Source organism: Callorhinchus milii, unplaced genomic scaffold (assembly GCF_018977255.1).
Source record: "Callorhinchus milii isolate IMCB2004 unplaced genomic scaffold, IMCB_Cmil_1.0 Scaffold28, whole genome shotgun sequence".
NCBI lineage: Eukaryota > Metazoa > Chordata > Chondrichthyes > Chimaeriformes > Callorhinchidae > Callorhinchus > Callorhinchus milii.
Genome location: NW_024704769.1, coordinates 3,596,017 through 3,618,185, shown reverse-complemented (window position 1 = coordinate 3,618,185; position 22,169 = coordinate 3,596,017). Strand labels below are relative to the sequence as shown.

The 22,169-nt window shown below is 52.3% G+C and overlaps 1 protein-coding gene across 1 annotated transcript; it reads left to right on the top strand.

The window, feature by feature from the left end:
- The first annotated feature begins 8,637 nt into the window (after positions 1-8,637).
- On the top strand, positions 8,638-22,003 carry nudcd3 (NudC domain containing 3). Its single transcript, XM_042344576.1, has 6 exons — positions 8,638-9,009; positions 10,378-10,679; positions 12,345-12,477; positions 12,960-13,103; positions 14,962-15,150; positions 21,162-22,003. The coding sequence occupies exons 1-6, from the start codon at positions 8,812-8,814 to the stop codon at positions 21,270-21,272; spliced, it is 1,077 nt and encodes a 358-aa protein (XP_042200510.1). The 5' UTR covers positions 8,638-8,811; the 3' UTR covers positions 21,273-22,003.
- Positions 22,004-22,169: the final 166 nt, after the last annotated feature.

The window sequence follows — 22,169 nt, the reverse complement described above, 5'->3', positions numbered from 1 at the left end:
TTCAAGAACAAATTGAGAGATTTCTCGGGATACGATACATAATGATATTCCTTGCATTTAGTGCAGCGCTTTATCACGCCTTCGAGACGTCTCAAAGCTCCTCACAGGATATACTGTAAAGTGAATTGACTGTATATTTTGTGGGCGAAATATAGTTTGGGACACGACATGTCAAGCGACTGCCAGGATGGTGGAAGGTGAACTGGAGGGACCTTGATCTTCTTTCGCCAGAGAAGTCTTTCAGCGCTTTGGGACGTCCTCCCGACGTGAAAGGCGCTCTATAAATGTAATTTTGTTGTTGTTGTTATATGTTTGTATGCATTTGGGCTCCCTGCCTACCGCCTTCAACAAACATTAGCCTCCCTCTGCCTTGAGGGAATGTTTCACCTTGGCTCTCGGTTCCTGGTGTGATCAAAGTTCACAGTCAGCTTACGCTACAAGTCAGAGACTTTCCTGTCAACCCAAGGTCAGAATGCACAGTCACTTCCGTCTGTTTGCCCACAAAATTGTCACTACACTTTGCAGTGAATCTTGTGAGGAACTCAGATGTTCTGACGTGAGAGTGACCGATATCACGTGTGAATTTTATTTCTTAATAAAAGCGGTGATTGGAACGACCGTTTGGGGAATTTTTGGCCAAGAGGGGTGGGGTGGGGTGGGGTGGAGAGGGAATAAGAAACTCCCTTCTCTTTTCGAATAGCGCGGAAGATCTTTTAACGTCCACCTGAACAGGCAGACGGGGTGTGAGGTTTGCCGTCTCATCCGAAAGATGGCATCTCCGCCAATGCAATGCTTCCCCCTGGAGTGTCAGCTTAGACCGTGTGATTCCAAGTCCCAACACGGCGGCTTGAACCCACAACCTTCTGAGTCGGAGGCGAGGGCGCTACCAAGATAGATTCCTGGTAGGGAATAATATCTCGGATAGAGCACATAGTTTGGGACACGGCATGTCAAGCAACTGCCGGGGTGGCGGAAGCCGAACTGGATGGACCTTGGTCTTTAGCCGAGCAAATGCTTATACTCTTAAATGAGAGCCAGGCTGACACACAAGGGAGGAAGAGTAAAAACATGTGCATTGAAGCGATATACTGGGAGGAGTAGATTAAGATAGAGTGACAGCACATCAGGTGATTGACCCGAGTTTTGTTTTCAGTCAGCTTGCTACGTGCTGACGTGCTGGTTAGGTTAAAGCCCCAGTAAAGTCATGTTTGCAGATTGCTGTGAAACAGATGATGTCAAACCACAACTTGACTCCCAGTCTCCTAGCTACCAAACAACTCTTGCACAATCAGGCTGTGAGTGTGTGTGTGTGTGTGTGCGTGCGTGTGCGTGCGTGTGTGCATGTGTAGCATCTGGTTCCCTTTATAGCCACACAGAAGAATTCAACGGAGAGATATTGATGAGTTGCTTTTAGTTCCTGAACGTAAGCTCTCTTGACACGGGAGTCGAGTTGTGGTTTGAAATCAGCCACCAGCAGTTTGCAACCACACACTTTATTGGGGCTTTAACCCGCTCGGTCCCCAACCCACTACCTGCTGCCTCGGCTCGACTGACTCCGGCCTCCTGCTTGGCCCCTCGTGCCCTCCGTTCCGCTAACGGTGGCCGCGCTTTCAGTCACTACGCCCGAAATTCTGGAACTCTCTCCCTCTATCCCTCCGCCTTGCCCCTTCCACAGCAGCGTCTCGCACACACATGCGCACACACACACACACACACAGCCATGAAGCGGGCGGGTGATTTTATTTATCCAGGGAGTTGACGGGTTGTCAAGTCAGGTCACTGGGAGAGGGAGAAAAAGAAATCTCCCTTCTTTTCAAATAGCGCCGCGGGATCTTTAACATTAACCGGCATAGATTTAACGTCTCACGCAAAGTTCAGTACAAAGTAGTGTGTTGTTCGCTGTGTTGACGTACTGAGCACCAGTTTTACACCATTTGGGCAGCAGGATCCAGGTTGTCTGGTTTCAATGAGTCAATTAAGTTTGACATTATTTGAGACACTGCAAGAGCAGATGGCAGAAACTGTGGAGACTCTGCCTTGCCCCAGGGATGGGAGGGGGGAGCTTCATACATAATAATCACAGTCCTTGCAATTGATATAGAACCTTGTCACGTCATTGGGGGAATCTCAAAGCACTTCACAAAGTGAGAGGACCTCGGTTCGATTCCCGGGTAGGGTGAAACCTGAGGCAAGTTTCCTTACTCGACACACGACTCTGTTTGCCTAGCAGTAAGTAGGAACCCGGTCAATTGGCGGATCACTTTCCGGGTGTAATTATCCCTTAAGTTGTTTCTGAAAAATAATAATTATCTAGGACTGTTTGTGGGACACTGCCGTGCAGAATTGGCTGCCACGCTTCACCCACAAAATACAGTCAATTCACATTACAGTATATTCTGTGATGCGCTTTGAGATGCCTTGATAACAACGTCTGCTCCAATCCCTCCGCCTCGCCCCCTCCTTGTCTATCCTCAGACCACACCTGAAGACCTTCCCCTTTGACAGTGGCTATGAAGTTTTTTTAACCTAATTAAGGTGTGTTTTTTTTTTAAAAAATTGATTATTATGATGTGATGTGGGATGAGCTGATTCATACAACAATATTGGGTTGTGTAAATTATGTTGCATCATTTGGGTGTGAACTTCGAAAATACGCTCGGAAATGATGAAATGTCAGCTCGCCTCTGGAAATCAGTCACGAGGGAGGGCGGGTGAGCGCCGCATTGTTGGGAAATGGTGCGCGGACGCAGAGATGGATGGGGTAGAATGGAAGGAATTAATAAGAACACAAGACCGGGTGGAGTGGTATTAATAGTGGGATGGTACAGGGTGTGTGAAGCAGGATAAGATTGGGGCAAACCTTTCTCTGCGAGGTGTAACTGAGAGCCATTATGTTAGATTGATAGTTTTCCTGTTTATAAAGGGATTAAGGGATATGGGGATAAGGCGGTGGAGTTAGAATAGATCAGCCATGATCTTATTGAATGGCGGGGCAGGCTAGAGGGTTGAATGGCCTCCTCCTGCTCTTAATTCTTATGTTCTTATGTTCGATGTTAGCAGTTTTCAACCATCAGCTTCTCTGCCCCCCCACCCTCTGGAAGACCATCCCACAGTCCCTTCGCCTCGGCCCCTCCCTGACCTCCTTCAAGGCCCATCTCACGACTGTCCTCTTTGACTGGGCCTTCGGGGCACCCTCCTACATCCCCACCCTCCCCGTCCTGCCCTCCACCCCTCCTGATCCCAACCCCCAGCTCGGGTTCAATCCCTGACTGTCCAGGGCTTTGGGACGTCCTCCCAACGTGAAAGACGCCGTGTGAATGTCATTTGTTGTGCTATTGTATCGGGTCGGATTTACAGAGCTTTTAGCAGGTGGGATGCCTGGAATTCTCAGTTTGGTTTGAATACTCTTAAGCGTGGTGATGGGTTTCCTCAAGTGTCCCGACAGTAAGGAAACTTGCCTAAAGTTCTCTTTGACCGAGCCTTCAGCTCCCTTCTCGACTCTCTACCCCCTCCTCGCTCCCTGCCTCCCTTCCCTCCCCTCCCCCTGACCATTTCCCCCCAAGGCTCGGGTCCTGACCCTACTGTACAGCGCCTTGGGACGTCCTCCCGACGTGAAAGGCGCTCTATAAATGGAATCTTGTTGTTGTTGTTGTGCCCCGCGCTGGAATCGAACCCAGGTCCTCTCACTTGTGAGGCGAGTGCTCTAACCACTGAGCTGCCGGACTCCACATGACAAACTGGACCAGGTTTAATTCCCAACACTGGCAACAACGTCAAGGTAACAGTTACGAAAAAAAGGAGTAAAATTTGTAATAAACCTTATTTACTGTAAAATGACATTACTCAACGGATCCCTCCTCCCCCCCCCCCCCCCAACCAACTAGACTGTGTGCCGTAAATGCGATTGCATGCGATTTCTCAACGAATTTTATTAATAATAATTTGGCCACTCCATCCACGACTGTTGGTGGGACGCTGCGGTGCGCAATTGGCTGCCGTGTTTCGCCACAAAATGCACGGTCACTACACTTCACGGAGTATCCTGTGAAGCGCTTTGAGACGTCTCGACGACATGATAAGGCGCTGTATCAAATGCAAGGATTATTATTATTATTATTAAACCTGTGCTCAGCAACCTCAAAGTTGCCTTTATGTGCTCTTAAGTCACGGTTTGCTGGTGTGTGCGGTGTAGACCATTTTTTGAGCCAAGTTTGCTTGATGAATTTGCCACGGTTTGACAAAATGTACACAGAAACACAAGAAGCCCAGGTTGGCGCTGGGGAGCTGAGACCTGTCTGTGATCGCGGGTAACTGTGTGGACGACAACACACTGACTGGCAAACCTTTGCATCAGCGCTGTCAGGAAACAGATGTCAGTCAGCGTTCCTGGATTGGAGAATGCTGCATCATTGTGTTTATTTAGCACTTTCCTCTCAAACCGCAGCAACGCCATCGCTTTGTCAGTTCGTGGGAGCCTTCACCTCTCAAACCTCAGAGCAGTATATTTGCAGCTAAGTTACCTAGAGTCCTGTAGCGCAGTGGTTAGAGTGTTCCCCTCGCGTGCAAGAGAACCTGGGTTTGATTGCCTGGGCAGGGCAGGTCGGTGTGAGTTAGGCAAGTTTCCTTACTCCGCTCACACACACACACCCTTCTGTTTACCGAGCGGTAAGTAGGAATCCTCAGCCACCTTTCCTGGCAACCTTTGATTGGCCCACAGAACATGCAGTCACTACACTTTACAGTATATCCTGCAAAGCGCTTTGAGTCGTCTGGAAGACCTGATCAGGCGCTATGTCAAACGCAAGGATTATTATTATTATTATTATTACTTTTTCAAGCCCATTTAAAATTGCGTACAGCTCTCTATGAGGTGCCCTCAAAATCGTCACTTCTCCAGACTGAGAACCCCGGCTTGTTTAAGCGCTCTGAGACGCTACCCTCTAGGGTGGAGGGCGCTATACAAGTGCAAGTTGTTGTTGTTTAGTTGTTGCTCATTGCTCCTTCCTCTAACACTGCCAAGTCCTTTCTCCTCACCCACCCTACCACTTTGTTCAATTCAGCAGCCTGGCTCCGTAGCTGTGCTCGTCATAGATGTGTCTACGCTGCCTGTAACTGAGCTTGTGGTGAGGTGAATGCATCATTCAACAATGCAGACTCGATGGCTCTCGTGCAGGGGAATACCAGCTTAGATTTAATGAGCCAAATGGCCGGTCTCTGTGTTGCAACGTTCAATGACTCGATGAGTCTTGACCGCGCCTTCGGTCACCCTTCTGCCCTCCACCCCTCCGGATCCCAGCCGCCAGCTCGGGTGCAACCCCTCAACTGTCCAGCACCTTGGGACATCCTCCCGAAGTGAAAGGCGCTGCGTAAAATGTCATTTGTTGCTGGGAGTTTTCACCCTGTGACTTGTTGCACTGAGCTGCTGGCAGTGTGCAGTTTATTCAGGTATTAGCATGCTTACAAGATACTGAAGTGGATTGGAACTTCTCCCCGCTCTCAGCTTCTCCCCTTGCGTGACACGGGACCAGGCTATATTTATCTGTAAATAGAGAAGGCAGATAAGTGGAACAATAAGGAAATGCAGCTCCTGAGGTTTAACGACATTGTGACTTTGGATCGGGTTCAAGTTCTAACACATAGGTGACTCCTGAATGACTCACCCGACTGAAATGAAACCAGGATCTCCTCTGTTTGCTTTCTGTATTTCAGTTTCAATTGCATTTTTACTAACGAGGCAAATTCCAAAACAACAGAAAGCACTGAACACGTAGTTAAGAGGGAATAAAGTCGAGCAATAATGATAATAATCCTTGCATATGCCTTATCATTTTTGGAGTCCTGCAGCTCAGTGGTTAGAGCACTCGCTTTGCAAGTGAGAGACCTGAGTTCAATTCCAGGCAGAGGGCCAAACCTTGGGCAAGTTTCCTTACTCCACACAGAGCCTAATAATAATCCTCCAAAACAAAACAATAATAAATTGTCATTTTCAATCTACGACTGTTTGTGGGACATTGCTGTGCGCAATTGGCTGCCGCGTTCGCCCACAAATATACAGTCAATTCACTTTACAGTGTGTTCTGTGAAGCGCTTTGGGATGTCCTCCCGACGTGAAAAGCGCTATATCAAATGCAAGGATTATTATTATTATCATGTCGGAAGGTTGTCTTAAAGCGCGTCACGAGATTTACTGTGGAATGGAGTGACTGCGTGTGTTTGTAGGCACAAGTGAGAGGACCTGGTTGTTAGTCGATTGGCGGATCGGTTGGAACCACTGACTCCGGCTGGGATGAGTGGAGTCAATGAGTCAGTGGGCTGTTTGCTCAAAGAGAGTATCAAAGCCAGGCACTCAACCCCACACACGTGTACACACACACACACTCACTTGCTTCTGAGCAGGAGTCAGGAGACAGCAATTTATACACTGGCTATTTTTTTCTGTCTGTCTGCCTGACTTCTTTTTGGTTAACCGAGTATCTGGCCCATGAGGAAACCCATCACCGCGTTTAAGAGTCTCCACACCCAACTGAGAATTCCACGCATCCCACCTACACATGGAGCCTAACCAGCTGGACCCACATAGCTTGCCCATTGATAGCCCACAAAGTACCCAGTCAATTCACTTTACAGTATGTCCTGTGAAGCGCTTTGAGACGTCTCGAAGACACGATGAGGCGCTCTATCAAACGAAAGGATTGTTATTGCTTCCCACTATCACAAACTGTGGCATCTTAAAGGAGAACAGCTTTCGTTTACCGGTGTCTTTAACATATTTTACATCTGCAGCAAAAGACAGAGTGCCCTAAAAATCATGGGCTGATTTTGGGGCGTGTTGTTTCTCGTAGCTTCGAAAAGACCGAAGGTTTCGCTGGAGTTCACGTTTAGTAACTTGAGGCGTCCTACTATAGACTGCAGGAGATCAGATCACGAGATGTGTTGTGATCAGATCAAGACATGCAGAGATGAGGAGTCACAGACTGCGATCTTCTGATGTACCCTGTTCAACCTTTACCTGTTCCTTTGATGTTGGGCTTGAGAGAGATAGAGATAAGGGAGGTAGAGAGAGAGAGAGAATTCCTGCACAGTGTGAAAGCAACTGATTGCTCCTCAGAACCGCTGGGTGACATTCAGTCGGCGTGACCGCAAAACACACGCGGTCGGTCACCCTACTGTACAGCGAATCCTGTGAAGTGCTGTGAGACGTCTCGGTAACGTGATAAGGTGTTACATCAAGTGCAAGGATTATGTTCATCCAGAACTCTGCAGCCCGTGTCCTCTCCCGCACCGGGCTCCGCGACCCTATCACCCCCATCCTCGCCCGACTCCACCGGCTTCCCTTCACACAGAGGATACAGTTCAAGATCCTGGTCCTCACCTTCAAAGCCCTCCATGGCCTCGCTCCCCCCGACCTCTCCGAACTTACGGGTCTTCAGCCACTCTTCCCCCACCCTCTAGAACTCCATCCCGCAGTCCCTTTGTCTCACCCCCTCCCTCCCCACCTTCAAGACCCACCTCAAGACCCTCCTCTTCGACCGTGCTTTCAATCTCCCCGCTTCCCCCCCCCCGCCCGCCCTCCCTCCTCCCCCACCCCGACCCGCTCGGGTCCGTAACTCTGTCTGTCCAGCACCTCGGGACGTCCTCCCGACGCGAAAGGCGCTTTACACGTGGAATTGTGTTGTCGTTTTTGTTGCATGCCGTGTACAACGATAATCCTTGCATTCTTAGCACAACGTTGAGAGAGACGTCTCAAAGCGCTTCACCGAATATACCGCAAAAATGAATCGACTGTATATGACTGCACGTTGCCTTGCTTGTGAGGCGAGCGTGCGAACCGATACGCCACGGGACTCGCGCGCGTGCGTGCGTGCTCGTGTGCGTGCGCGCGTGTGCGTGTAAAGGGCGGCAAAGCTTGGCTGCGTCGAATGGTTCCCATTGGTTCCCCCGCGCCAGAATATCCGAAGGCGGCCGCCTGCGGAGCGAGGCTGCGGAATGCAGAAGCCCTTCCGGGGACGCCGTATCTAAGCGCGGGTTGTTGTTGTCGCCGCAGGTCAAGCCGCGGCGGGGCACCGTGGGAAGCAATTGGAGCACGGCCAAGAGGACATCTGCCGGTCTGCGTCGGGAGCAGCAGTCTGGCGGCAAGCCTTTCTTTCAAGGGGAATCACACCCGCCAAAAAAGGACAGTAACAACAGCAGTAATCGCAGCAGTAGCGGCGGCGGCAATGTGGTCACTCAATCCACGACTGTTTGTGGGACGCGGCCGCCGCATTTCGCCATCCAGAGTCGATCCACTCGGCGCCGCGCACCCCGATGAATCGAGTCAAATTATTATTATTATTATTATTATTATTATTATTATTAAGTGGATCGACTGTGCATTTTGCCGGGAGGAACGAGAGTTTTATTTTGTGTGGGGGGGGGTGGGGTGGGGGGTGGGGGCTGTGTGTGTGTGGGTGTGTGTGTGGGTGGGTGTGTGGAGAGAGAGAGAGGAGGAAAAAAAAAGTCTAGAGAGAGAGGAGAGAGAGAGGAGGCAGAGCGGACGCAAGGGGGCGCTGTGGCCTTTTGCTCGGAACGTTTAGCCGCCGCCACCGAGTTCCGGGGAGGAAGGGGGGAACGGGAGAGGATGGGTGTGTGGGTGTGTGTGTGTGTGTGGGAAGGGTTTGGCGGCCGGACCGGAAGTGCCGCGGCCAGACCGGAAGTGCTGCGGCTCGGCTCTCGGCGCGAGCGGAGGAAGGCGAGAAAGAAAGGAGAAGAGAAGAGGAGAGAGAGAGAGAGAAAGGAAGGAAGGAAGGAGGGAAGGAGCGAGCGGAGGGAGGGATGGACGGGCCGCCCGAGGTGACGGAGATGTATGACCAGGCGCTGCTCGGGATCCTGCAGCACGCGGGCCGCGTGGAGAACTTTCTCGAAGCCATGTTCGGCTTCTTGTACCGCAAGACCGACTTCTACCGCCTCCAACTGCTGAGGGAGGACCGCCTGGGCTTCCCCCCGGGGGGGGCGGCCAGGATAGCCCTGCAGGTCGGTGACCCCCCCCACACACACCCCCCTCACACCCCCACACCCCCCCTCACACACCCCCTCACACCCCCACACCCCCCCTCACACACCCCCTCACACACACACCCTCACACACCCCCTCATACACCCCCACACACAGCCTGGGGGGGCGGCCAGGATAGCCCTGCAGGTCGGTGACCCCCCCCATACACACACACCCCCCTCACCCCCCCCTCACACCCCCACACCCCCCCTCACACACCCCCTCAACACCCCCACACACAGCCTGGGGGGGCGGCCAGGATAGCCCTGCAGGTCGGTGACCCCCCCCCACACACACACCCCCCACCCCCCCCTCACACCCCCACCCCCCTCACCCCCCTCATACACCCCACCCCCCCACACACCACACCCCCCCTCAACACCCCCACCCCCCCCCCCCCCCACACACAGCCTGGGGGGCGGCCAGGATAGCCCTGCAGGTCGGTGACCCCCCCCCCCACCCCCCCCCCCCCCCCCCCCCCCCACCCCCTCCTCACACCCCCACACCCCCTCATACACCCCCACCCTCACACCCCCACACCCCCCCTCACACCCCCACACACAGCCTGGGGGGGGCGGCCAGGATAGCCCTGCAGGTCTGTGACCACACACCCCCTCACACCTCCACACCCCCCCTCACACCCCCCCTCACACACCCCCCCTCACACCCCCATACACAGCCTGGGGGGGGCGGCCAGGATAGCCCTGCAGGTCGGTAACCCCCCCCCCTCACCCCACCCCCCCCTCACACCCCCACCCCCCCTCACACCCCCCCCCCCCCACCCCCCCCCTCATACACCCCCACACACAGCCTGGGGGGCGCCAGGATAGCCCTGGGTCACCCCCCCCCCCCACACCCCCCCTCACACCCCCACCCCCCCCCCCCCTCCCTCACACACCCCCCCCCCACCCCCCCCCCCCATGCACCCACTGCTCAACCCTAACCGCCTCTCATACACCCCCTGACCTCACCCCATACACACCTCACACCGCACCGCAGCCTGAGCTTCCAGTTAATAATAACAGTAATCCTCGCGCTTGACCCGGCGCCTCATCACGTCTTCGAGACGTCTCAAAGCGCTTCACGGGACGCACTGTCAAGTGTAGTGACCGTGTATTTTGTGGGCGAAACGCGGCAGCCAATTGCGCACAGCAGCGTCCCCCACAAACAGCCGCGGATTGAGCGACCAAATTTTTATACCTCGCCCCCCCCCCCCCAACCCTATATACCCAAACACTGTCCTCGTACACCCTCAGCCCCAACGCTGTACACACACACAGGCTGATAAGGCGCTGTATCAAGTGCCAGGAGTAACCAAGGCTCTCGTCACTCCTTCTGGTCTTCAGGCTTTCAAGAAGTACGAACATTACGCGATCCAGGACCACGAGAGGCGCATGAAGGATCTGGAGGAGAAACTGAAGAAGAAGACGAAGATGGAGGAAGAGAGGACGAGCGTCCCGCCCTCCATCCAGGAGGTGGAGGTGGGCTCCACGGGCGAGGAGACCCCCGGAGCCGCGGCGGCGGAGGCGGCAGGGGAGGAGACGGTGGGAGCGTCTGCGCAGCCAGCCGTCAGCAGCGACATCCCCGCTGAGCAGCCAGGGGGCGCCACTGCCTTAGACGTCAAACAGGAGCCCACTGAGCCTCCAGAGTAGGTCCCGTTACACTCTGAGCATTTGCTGTGGTGCGTCGTGTGGTGGTGACCAGTCAGAGTGAGCAGTGTCACCGCTTTGGGAATATGGTCACTTGCCAAAGCCGTCGTTTTCCGGCGCCTTAGCACGTGCTCCTGCGCCTTCTCCGTGTCCCCGGCCCGACCCACCATCGGCGGTTGGGCCTTCGGCCTCTCTGCCCCACCCTCTGGAACTCCATCCCACAGCCCTTCCGCCTCGCCCCCTCCAGACCCGTCTCAAGACCTTGCTCTTCCACCGTGCTCTCGGTCACCCCCCTACCCCTACCTTCCCTGTCCTCCACCCTTCCTAATCCTAACACCCCCACCCCCAGCTGGGGTGTGGATCCCTGACTGTCCAGCGCCTCGGGACTTCCTCCCGACAGAAAAGGCGCCGTATAAATGTAATGTGTTGTCGTTGTCGGCTTCACAGGATATACTGTAAAGCGGAGTTGACTGTGTATTTGTGGGCGAAACGATGCGTGGAACACTCAGTTTGGTTTGGATACCGTTAAGGGATGTTATCGTGATAGGTTTCTGTGTGTGTCAGACCCCCGACCCATCCAAAAAAAAAAGAGCAGAGAGAGAGAGAGATATAAGTAAATGTTCAAAAGCAGCATCAAAGCTTGACAGTAATGTATGTCCTCCCCCCACACACACACACATACGTGTGCATACAGGCTTACTGCAGGCATGGTTTGCTTCACATTGTGTGGGCTGTTTGACTATTAGGTGAGAAAGACATTGAAAATGAATTGTCGGAGCAGGCAAAACAATTAACCTGCCATCAATATTTCAGTTGATGCTAAACGCCAGTGGTAACCTGCATTATTCATGATTATTAAGGCTGTTTTTTTCTGACTGGCTGATCGCTGGCCAAAGAAGTACAAATGAACCGCTGTCATTTGTGGAGTTAGTGCACGTGCTGTTAACACGTGACATTTTCACAGCGCCTTTCATGTCGGGAGGACGTCCCAAGGCGCTGGACAGTCAGGGATGTTGGACCCGAGCTGGGGGTTGGGAGCAGGAGGGGTGGAGGGCAGGAAGGGTGACCGAAGGCACGGGTTGGTCGAAGTGGAGAGTCTTGAGACGGGCCTTGAAGGAGCCGAGGGAGGTGGAGGGACAACAACAACAACTTGCACTGATACAGGGCCCTTCACGCGGGGCAGAGGCTCTGAGCCGCTTAAAAATCTCATCGCTTTACCCACATGTTGAAACCTCTGGCTAAGGAACCTTCCGAATGTTGGGATCGCTGCCCTCAGTCTGTGCTGTTCTGTAAAGAGTTCCCCATTAGAATTGCTTGTCTTGCCATCTGCTTGGCAGTGTCAGCATCATTGTGCAGAAGCCACTGCACTAAAATACAGTCGGATAGCTCTTTCAAAGAGGCATGATGGGCTGCATGGCCTCCTTCTGCGCTGTGTGATTCTATGATGTGCATTTTGCCCACAAAATATACAGTCAATTCACTGTACAGCATATCCTGTGAAGCGCTTTGAGGCATCTCGACGATGTGATAAGGCGCGGTATCAAATGCAAGGATTATTATTACTATTATTATGATTCTAGGGAAATGACCTGGGATTCAGCCTTTGAGGATTGCTTGACTGACTGACTGACTGACGGTCACACTCTCTGCCTGTATGTTTGCAGGAAGCTCAGTGTTACTCAGGAGAACGCTGACAGCTACAATGGGGCTGTGAGAGACACTTACACCTGGTCCCAGGATTACACTGACCTGGAAGTCAAAGTGCCCGTGTCGAAGTCCACAGTGAAAGGCAAACAGGTAATAATGGCCAGTTACACTCGGTCGCAATTGAGACGTCTCAAAGGCCTGATAAGGCGCTATATCAATTGCACCGATTATTATTACAGACTCCCTATTCTCCCTGCAGTTGTTAATCCTGGTTTGTTCGGAACGTGTGTCAGCCTGGCTCTCGTCACTGTCAATGTGTTCAAGCCCTGGTTGGGACTTTGAACTCCTAGCTGCTAGCTGGTCGATTGGTGGATCGCTTTCCGTGGGTAACAACCCCACCCCCCCCCAAGACATTAATAATAATTTGGTCACTCAATCCACGGCTGTTTGTGGGGACGCTGCTGTGCGCAATTGGCTGCCGCGTTTTGCCCACAAAATATACAGTCACTTCACTTTACAGTGTATCGTGTTAAAGCGCTTTGAGACGTCTCGACGACGTGATGAGGCTCTGTATCAAATGCCGAGAATGATGGCTGGGGTCACTTTTAATTGCATCTTCTCTTTGTACCCAGGTGTCCGTAGACATCCAGAACAGTTACTTGCGTGTGGCCGTGTTTGAAGGAGCGAGCGAGCGGGTGCTCATGGACGGGAAGCTCACCCACAAGGTCAACACAGAAAACTCTTTGTGGAGCTTGGAGCCGGGCAAATGCATCTCGGTAAGTGAGCCGTTTAGTTCAGCTGTGGTGTCGGCAAATTAAGTGTGGGAAGAGATCAATTTGCGTAGTAACTTTCAGGTAAATCCCCAACTTCAATTGTTAACCACTGCACTTTTTATCTCGATGAGTAAGAGGTGCCCTATTAAAAATCATAGCATTTGAGATCCTAAAAGGATTCCTTCTGTGTGGAATGGGTACACATCAGTGGCTCTGCTTGCAGTCAGCTGCTATTTGACGGTCATTAAATCTCATTTTATTCTGCCTTCATTTCCCATCATTTAGGAGCCCTGTAGCTCAGTGGTTATAGCGCTCGCCTCGCAAGCGAGAGGACCTGGGTTTGATTCCCGGGCCGGGCAAAGGCTTAGGCAAGTTTCCTTACTCCACACACGCGGCTCTGTTTACCTAGCAGTAAGTAGGAACCCGGTTGTTAGTGGATTGCCGACCCGCTTTACGGGGTAATCGTAATCCCTTAAAAAATATTTAGGTCACTCAATCCGCGACTGTGCGCAATTGGCCGCCGCGTGTTTGCCCGCAAGATATACAGTCAATTCACTCTGCAGTGTATTCTGTGAGACGTCGCAATGTCGTGACAAGGCGCTATAACAAATGCAAGGATTATTATTATATGTTGTTAAACGGCTGTGTATCCCACATGCAGTGTTCGAGCTGAGCTGCAGTTTGTCAGAACTGGAACTAGAATTCAGTTGGCTTTACAATTGCACACAGCACACTGCTCACTCAGCCTCTCGTGAGAGGCCTGTAGATGCTTTGATTTTCTTTTTTCTGCTTGCAAGCTCATTATCTTTTCGGGATGTCTTGATGGCACGACATCATCAATCGTACCTTTCCCTCTTCGCCTCACCAAGTGAATCTCTCTCTCGCCCCCTCTCTCTCTCTCCTTCTCTCTCTCTCGTCAACATGTTCTTTTTTGCTTCCTTTTAATAATTCCTCTTCCCCCACCCGTTGATGTACTTGCTCATTTTGGCCACTGAAAGATAGTCAATGAAGATGGACTACCCAATTAAACATTGAAGTAAAAAAACACACACACACACAGTAGCTAGCGTGCGCTCAGAGAGAGAAAACCACTTGCCGGTTGGTCTCAAATGCCTTAGAATGGCAGAAATTTGGATCGCAGTGACAGGAGCACAAAAAACCGCAAGTGAAGAGGGAAAAAGAAAGATTGCAATGGTTTTCAGAACCAGGCAATAAAGAGAATCTCAAGTGAGGCTTTTTGTGACAAGCGTTTGGAAACCTTCACCGGTGACAGAAGCTGAGAATTTTTAAAATATTTTTTGGGAGTATTAACCCTTTTCAAAGCCGTTTGTTCCTCAAATATCGAGCATGAGTTAAACCAGTGATTACAGCTTGCTGTTACGTAACAATAATCATCATAACAATAATAATAATAATCTTTGCATTCGATATAGCGCCTTATCACATTGTTGAGATGTCTCAAAGCGCTTCACAGGATAATACTGTAAAGTGAATTGACTGTGAATTTTGTGGGCGAAACTTGGCAGCCAATTGCACACAGCAGCGTCCCCACAAACAGTCAGGGATTTGGCGACCAAATTTATTTAGTTAGTTTTGGAGGGATTATTGCCCCCGGAAAAGCGATCCGCCAATCGACTAACAACCGGGTTCCAACTTGCCTGAGGTTTCACAATTGGCTGCCGCGTTTTACCATCAAAAAATACAGTCACTCCACTTTGCAGTATATGCAGTGAAGCGCTTTTGAGTTGTCTGATGAATTGCTGCATCAAATGCAAGGGCCATTATTGTCAATAAACACAAGGATTGTGATTAGATTTCTGCTCAACTCTACAAAGGAAATGTGTGTGGTTTCCGAACACAGATCAGCCTGAACAAGAACGGCGAGTACTGGTGGAATGCCATCCTGGAAGGTGAGGACACGATCGACATTGAGAAGATTAACAAGGAGAGATCGATGGCCACGGTGGACGAGGAGGAACACGCTGTCCTGGACAGGCTGACCTTTGACTACCACCAGAAGATGCAGGGGAAACCACAGAGCCACGAAATGGTAAGCAAGGGAGGTGGGAACACAGAGAGAGAAGCTGGATGAAGGATTGCTTTCATTCCTCCCCTGAGCAGCGTGGCCTCAGGCCAGCCAGTGCTAGAGGGTTTATGAGGTCCCTCCCTACCTCCCTCCCACATACTCACTCACTCGTGCTCAACAATAATCATAATAATAATCACTCACTCACTCGCTCGTGCTCGCCCTCTCGCCTCTGGGTCAGGAGATTTTGTGTTTCTGCCTCGTGTCCACTCCTGAGCTCATAGAGAAGATCAGGGCTGAATTACCTGAGCTCTTACTGTTTCATGTGAGAAGTTATTCCGAGATCGCCCCTGTGCCTGTTCAGGTGGATGTTCTAAATCCCTTGGTACCACTTGGAAAGAGAAGCGAGTTTCTCTCTCACGGTATCAAACACGGTTACTAATTTGGTCTCTTAATCCACGACTGTTTGAGGGACACTGCTGTGCGCTATTGGCTGCTGTGTTTTACCCACAAAAGTATCCAGTCAATTAATTTAACAGTATATTATGTGAAGTGCTTTGTGACGTCCCAACGACGTGAAAGACGCTGTATCAAATGCAAGGATTATTATTTGGATGGAGTTGCAGGCAGTAACAAAGTGGATGACTGCGTTAATGATCGATGAGATCAAGTTAGGTTTGGCTGCAGAAAGAAATGAAAGGTATATCAAAAATCTTTACAAGAGTAGCTTTCCCTGCAATGCTATTGTGAGGGAATGGTGCTAAGCTGGAAGAACGCACGGACCAATGACTAAGCCAGCTAACGTGCGCTCAGAGCTAAAGGACCCGCTGTAGCTTATTCCCGAGGAGAAGCAAGCGAGCAAAGAGACCGAGGGGGAAAAACGGAGACGAGGGAAATTCACCTCATGGCAGAGCGAGCAGCCAAAGCAAAAGGAGACAGAAAACCAGGGTCCAAAGCACAGCCAGCGAACAAAGTAGGAGCTGAGAGAGAGCGAGAAAGACAGAGAGAGGGAAGCACAGAGAGAGAATTGAAGTAAGTCTAAGAATGCTGCAGATAAATCGTATAGTTTTTAAGCAGACTTTATCTTTACAGTAAACTCCTGACAGCGATGTACCCAGTGAGTTGTTACGGTCTGGAATGCACCGCATGATTCAGTAGTAGCTTTCAAAAGGGAATTGGACAGGGACTTGAAAAGGACAAATGTGCGGGGCTGCGATGGGATAAGAGCGGGGGGGAGTGGGGCTAGTTGGTGGCTCTTCCAAAGAGCCGGCACAGGCACGATGGGCCAAATGGCCTCCTCCTGTGCTGTAAAATTCTACGTTCCCTGACTCCGTGAACTCGTCACTCCAATGGAAAAGGAAGTGTTATCAGGAGTGTGGGAGAGTTTGGCATGTGTATAAATGCATCAATAAACGTGCCTGGGATACTGACAGCCCGATGACTTAAGTGGTGGTGACAAGTTAAGCCAGGGTCGAGTTATCAGGAATTTACTGTATACGTTTATTCATTAGTGGCTCTGTAATCAATTGATCGATTGTTAAATGGAAGTCGTTTGCTTTTTGTTTGTTTTTTGGTCAGCCGGGTGTCTTGACACAAGCGGAAACCCATCACTGTGCTCAAGATGAGTGCTTTAAGCGCTCTGGGACACTATCCCTGCGTGAGGGGTGCTATATAAATGCAAGTTGTTGTTGTTGTTGTTGTTGCGGTGAATAAAGACTGACCAGAATATTGATGACTGAGAGACGCTAGGCATCCAGGCACAGTGTCAGCCCCAGCTCCGCAGGCATCTGGGCATTTACATCTTGTGTTTGCATCTAAATATAGATTTCTGCTGATGTTGGAGGGAAACAGCGGCCAAATCCAATCATTAGAGACCGTTTTAAGGAGTGCTTGTGTAACACTTTTTTTTTGATGTATTCGCTGCAGCCTCCAGACAAAAGACAGCTAGCGTTAACTCTTTCCTTTCTGCCCAGTAAGTGGGTTCCATATTCTTTCAAGGATTATTAACATACGTCGGGACAGGCTAAACCCCGAGTGCGGTCGCTCCCACAGAACAGCACCGACCGATCTGCGCGTGTAGTTTGTGCAGATAAGTGTGGGGGGGGGGGGGGTGGGGGTGGGAGATTATCATCAGATAGATAAACCTCAAGCTGTTATTAAACTTCAAAGAAAAGCCTCTCGGGCCTTACGAATTGATAGCTAATGAGAAACACTGAACAAAATATCTCATTACTTGAATCAACGGGGAGGGGAGAGATTCCTCGCTGAACTGGGTTTTAATATGAATCTCAACGGCGAGCAGGTGCATTCCTGCCTTGCCGTTATTAGGCACGTGCGGTAGTTGTGCTCAGCAGTGCCGGGGTGCGGAACACCCATACCTTTCACAACCATTACCGTCACACAACAACTTCCGAAAGGGAATTGGATAGGGACTCAAAAAGGGACAAGCTCGTGGGGTTATGATGGGGAAAGAGCGGGGGAGTGGGGCGAGTCGGTGGCTCTTCCAAAGAGGCACGATGGGCCACATTGGCCTCCTTCTGTGCTGTAACATTCCGTGACTACTTGGGATGGATGATTCTCTCGCTCCTCATCCCAGCTACGTGTCTCAAGCCAAGCCTATGAGTAACTTTTCCCAACGCACCCAGGGCAGCGTCCCAGAGTGCTTGGCTTGGCTTGACGGTGGCAGAGCACGATGCTAAGGTGGAGGGAGAGGTGGGGAGTGGGGAGGTGACTGTAGGCACTGGTCGAAGAGGAAGGTCCTCAGGCGCGACCTGAAGATGGGGAAGGGAGGCAGCGGGCGGGGCGGTGGGCGGAGTGGGGGGGTATCGAGGCAGAGGTGTTTCCAAGTCTCGGGGCGCGGTGGCTGAAAGGGCGTCCGCCGACGGTGGAGCGGAGGGCACGAGGGACACGCAGGAGGCCGGAGCCGTCTATTCAGCAAGCCGCCCTTGTCTGTTGCAACGGTAGCCCAATTACACCCTGTGCCCTTTTCAGAGGCCGCCTGCTCTGTTTTTCCCCGACCCGGTGCCCGCGGGCCGGAACCCGTCGCCTCAGGGGAGGAAGCTGCTGACTTTAGAACAGCGGGTGGAGGTGATCGGGATCCACCGGGCCACGCGGAAGAGCAGCCGGAAGCTGGCCGCCCAGTTCGACTGCGGGAAGACGCAGATCGAGAACATCCTGAAACGCAGGCGCGAGATCCTGGAGGAGTACGAGCACCGGGCGCCCCCGGGCCGCAAGCGCAAGCGGGCCACCGGCAACGAGGACCTGAACCAGCTGTGCTGGGAGTGGTTCGGGGAGATGACCGCCCGCCGGGTGCCGGTCAGCGGCTCCATGCTGCAGGCCGAGGCCCGGAGGCTGGCGGCCGAGCTGGGCCACGCCGACTTCAAGGCCTCGAACGGCTGGCTCGACTCGTTCCGCAAGCGGCACGGCATCGCGTTCGGCGGGGCGGGGGCCGCGGCGGCGGCACGAGAACGGGGCGAGGGGGAGCCCGCCCGGGACCCGAGCCAGGGCTGGACCGACTGGCTGCCCGCGGCCCTCGAGAGCTACTCAACCCGAGACATCTACAGCTTGGGGGAGGCCGGCCTGTACTACCGAACCCGGCAAAGTGGGGTGGGGGGAGACTGGGAGTGCGGAGGCGGGGAGCGGGCGGGCGACAGGCTGACGGTCATGCTGTGCGCCAGCCTGGCGGGGGACAAGGAGCGGCCGGTGGTGGTGGGGCGGTCGGCCGAGCCACGGTGCTTCCGGAACATCGGCGTGGGCTCTCTGCCCGTCGACTATCACGGCAACAGGACCTCGTGGCTGACCAGCCAGGTCTTCGAAGACTACCTGCGACGCTTCGACCGGAGGCTGGGCGGGCAAAGCCGCCAGGCCCTGCTGTTCCTCCGCAACGCCCCCTCCCACCCCGACCTGCGGCTGAAGAATTTGAAGCTGGTGTTCTTCCCCCCGAACGCCACCTCGGCCCTCCAGCCCATGGACCAGGGCATCATTCGGTCCGTGAAGCTGCGCTACAGGGAGAAGCAACTGAACCGCGTGGCCAGGGAGCTGGACGGGGAGAGGAGCGGGGTCTCGAAAGGCACAACCGTCCTGGAGGCCGTCTACTGGATCAGTCAGAGCTGGGCGGACGTTGACCCCGGGCTGATCACCGAGTGCTTCAGCAAAGCCGGTTTCCCCGTGCCCGACACGTCCGAGGTGGCCCTGGACCACGGGGTGGGGGTTGCGAGCGAGCATCAGGCACCCGTCGCGCTGGAGGACCTGTGCGGGCGGGTTTTCGGGTGCGGCGTCCAGGAATTGGTGGACCTTGACAAGGACCTGGCCACTTGCAACAACAACATCGACCTGGACGGCACGGTCTCTGAGCTCACGCGGACACAGGGGCAGCCTCACAGCGAGGAGGAGGAGAGTGGGTCAGACCGTGAGCCAGAGCACCCGCCTGCCACCAGCCAGGCAGCCAGCCTGAAGGCAGTGTGGCCGCACGTCGAGGCGCTGAAGGACTTCTGCCTCACGCTGGGCCACGCCGACGTCTTGGAGTTAATGATGCGCGTGGAGGCCAAACTCTGCGAGAAACACGGGCAGAACGTAGCCAGGGAGAGCGCGCTGGTGGGCAAACAGTAACCACTCGTGATTGTTAAACCACGTAAGTGTAGAAGTCTGGAGTCCCATAGCGTAGCGGTCAGGGCCCTCGCCTCGCAAGCGAGAGGGCGTGGGTTCGACTCCCCGGGTCGGGGCGAAACCTTAGGCAAGTTTCCTTACTCCACGCTCGCCTCGGTTCACCCAGCAGTAAGCAGGGACACGGTTGTTAGGAAGGGCGATATTCCCTTCAAAAAATAATAATAATTTGGTCGCTCAATGCGTGATTGCACTTCCGTGCGCAATGGACTACCAAGTTTCGCCCACACGATACAGTCACTACACTTTACAGCATATGCTGTGAAGCGCTTTGTGCCGTCTCGAAGACGTGATCAGGCGCTGTGTCAAACGCAAGGACTATTGTTGTTTTCATGACTCTCTAAACACATGCGTTATCTTGTACGCCGTTGTATGTTTTTTTTTCCTTCTGGACCTTTCCACACAGTGTCTCTCATCTATTGGTTCATTAAAATTTATTTAGTGGGTGGGTTTGTGTTTTCCCGTACACTTAGGAATTCCACGCACACCAACGAACCCCTGAATCAGAGGCCACTCTTACACGAAGGCCACTTTGAGCAGTTGTTGAAGGCAGCCTCGACTGTACAATTACTTTGAGGAAAGCTGTGCGTAAAATATATAATAGGGTGCGATAAGGTTGACATAAACTGGCTGTTTCCGCTGGTTGGGGAGCGTGTAACCAGTGGAGGCAAATATAAGATAGTGACGAGGGGGCATCAGAAAGAGAATTTGGGAGGAACTACTTCAAGCAGCAGATGGGGAGATTGTGTGAAGTGGTGGTTGAATCAGAGTGTAGATACATTGAAGAGGACCTTCAGGTGAGGGAGAGGGTGGGGGGGGGGTAGAAGGGTTTGGGAGGGAGTACGGAATGGGTGAGGACTTGTATAATCACTGGCGCAGACCGGTTGGACCGAGCGGCCTGTTTCCGTGTGCTGTACAGTCTCTGTAGGTCTTTGTAAGAGAAAAACAAATGAATATAATTTGATCACTCGATCCACGGCTGTTTGTGGGGACGCTGCTGCGTGCAATCGGCCGCCGCGTTCCGCCCACAAAATCCACAGTCAGTTTCACTTTGCCGCGTACTTTGTGAAGCGCTTTGAGACGTCTCAGCGACGTGATAAGGTGCCGTATCAAATGCAAGGATCCTTATTATTACTAAGTCACAAAGTGCTTTGAGATGTGATGTCTTCCCGGTGTGAAATGCACTGCATAAATGCAAATTGTATTGCTGCAGACTGAGAGATTGACTTGTGTGCGTTACTACAACAACAACAACAACAACTTCTTGCGTCCCGGAGCACTGCACAGTGTTAGCAGAAATGCGTGTGATTGTAAACCGCCCGGTTTCCCTCCCTCTCTCACGCGCCGCACTGTCTCTGCCTTCTGTGTCCTAGAAAGTGCACGAGATGCTGAAGAAAGGCTGGGATGCCGAAGGATCTCCGTTTAAGGGGCAGAAATTTGATCCGACCATGTTCAATATTTCTCCCGGAGCCGTGCAGTTCTGATCACCAACCGCAAGAGCTATTGACGCCTCTCGCCTTCCGTCCAGCACCCCCGCAGACCAGCGGAGATTAGCGATCGACATCTTCCCTCCGGTTCGCGAGAGACTTTCTCTGAACTTCACCAGGTCACTCACTACACATCAGCCCTCAGTTCTTGTGAATTTATTTATTGTCTTAATTTCTGTTCACCTTTCTTTATTTCTTTTCCATTGGGCAAGTTTCCTTACTCCGCGCACACACACACACACACCCATACCTGTTTCCCTAGCAGTAAGTAGGAACCCGGTGGATAGTCGATTGACACATCGCTTTTCCAGGGGCAACAATCCCTTCAAAAATAATAATAATTTGATCACTGGATCCACGACTGTCTGTGGGACACTGCTGTGTGCAATTGATTGTCTATGAAACATACAGTCAATTTGCTTTACAGTATATATCCTGTGAAGCGCTTTGAGGAGTCTCGAAGATGTGATAAGGCGCTCTATCAAATGTAAGTATTATTATTATTATTATTACATGTTTATTCTCCTCAGATTTACCTGAATTAAACCTGATTTCTCAAAAGTGTGTGGAATGCTTTTGTGTTCATTGTCAGAATAAAGTGTTTCTCTCACTGTCAGTGCGCTCGCTCGCTCGCTCACTGTCACTCACTCACTCACTCACGCAGTGTCTGAAAGCTCTGAGATTTAAACAGCTTTGCCGTTATTATACAATAAAAGGATTTGTCTGAGTTTGTCGGGTGTTTTTATTCGGTTTTTATTCGGATTCTCGCTCCCAGAGACGGCGCGGACCTGATGGGCCGAGTGGGCTCCTCCTGAGCTGCAAAATTGTTATGAGATTCATTTGGAGTTCTGTGGCTCTGTAGTTAGAGCGCTCGCTCCGCACGTGAGAAGACAC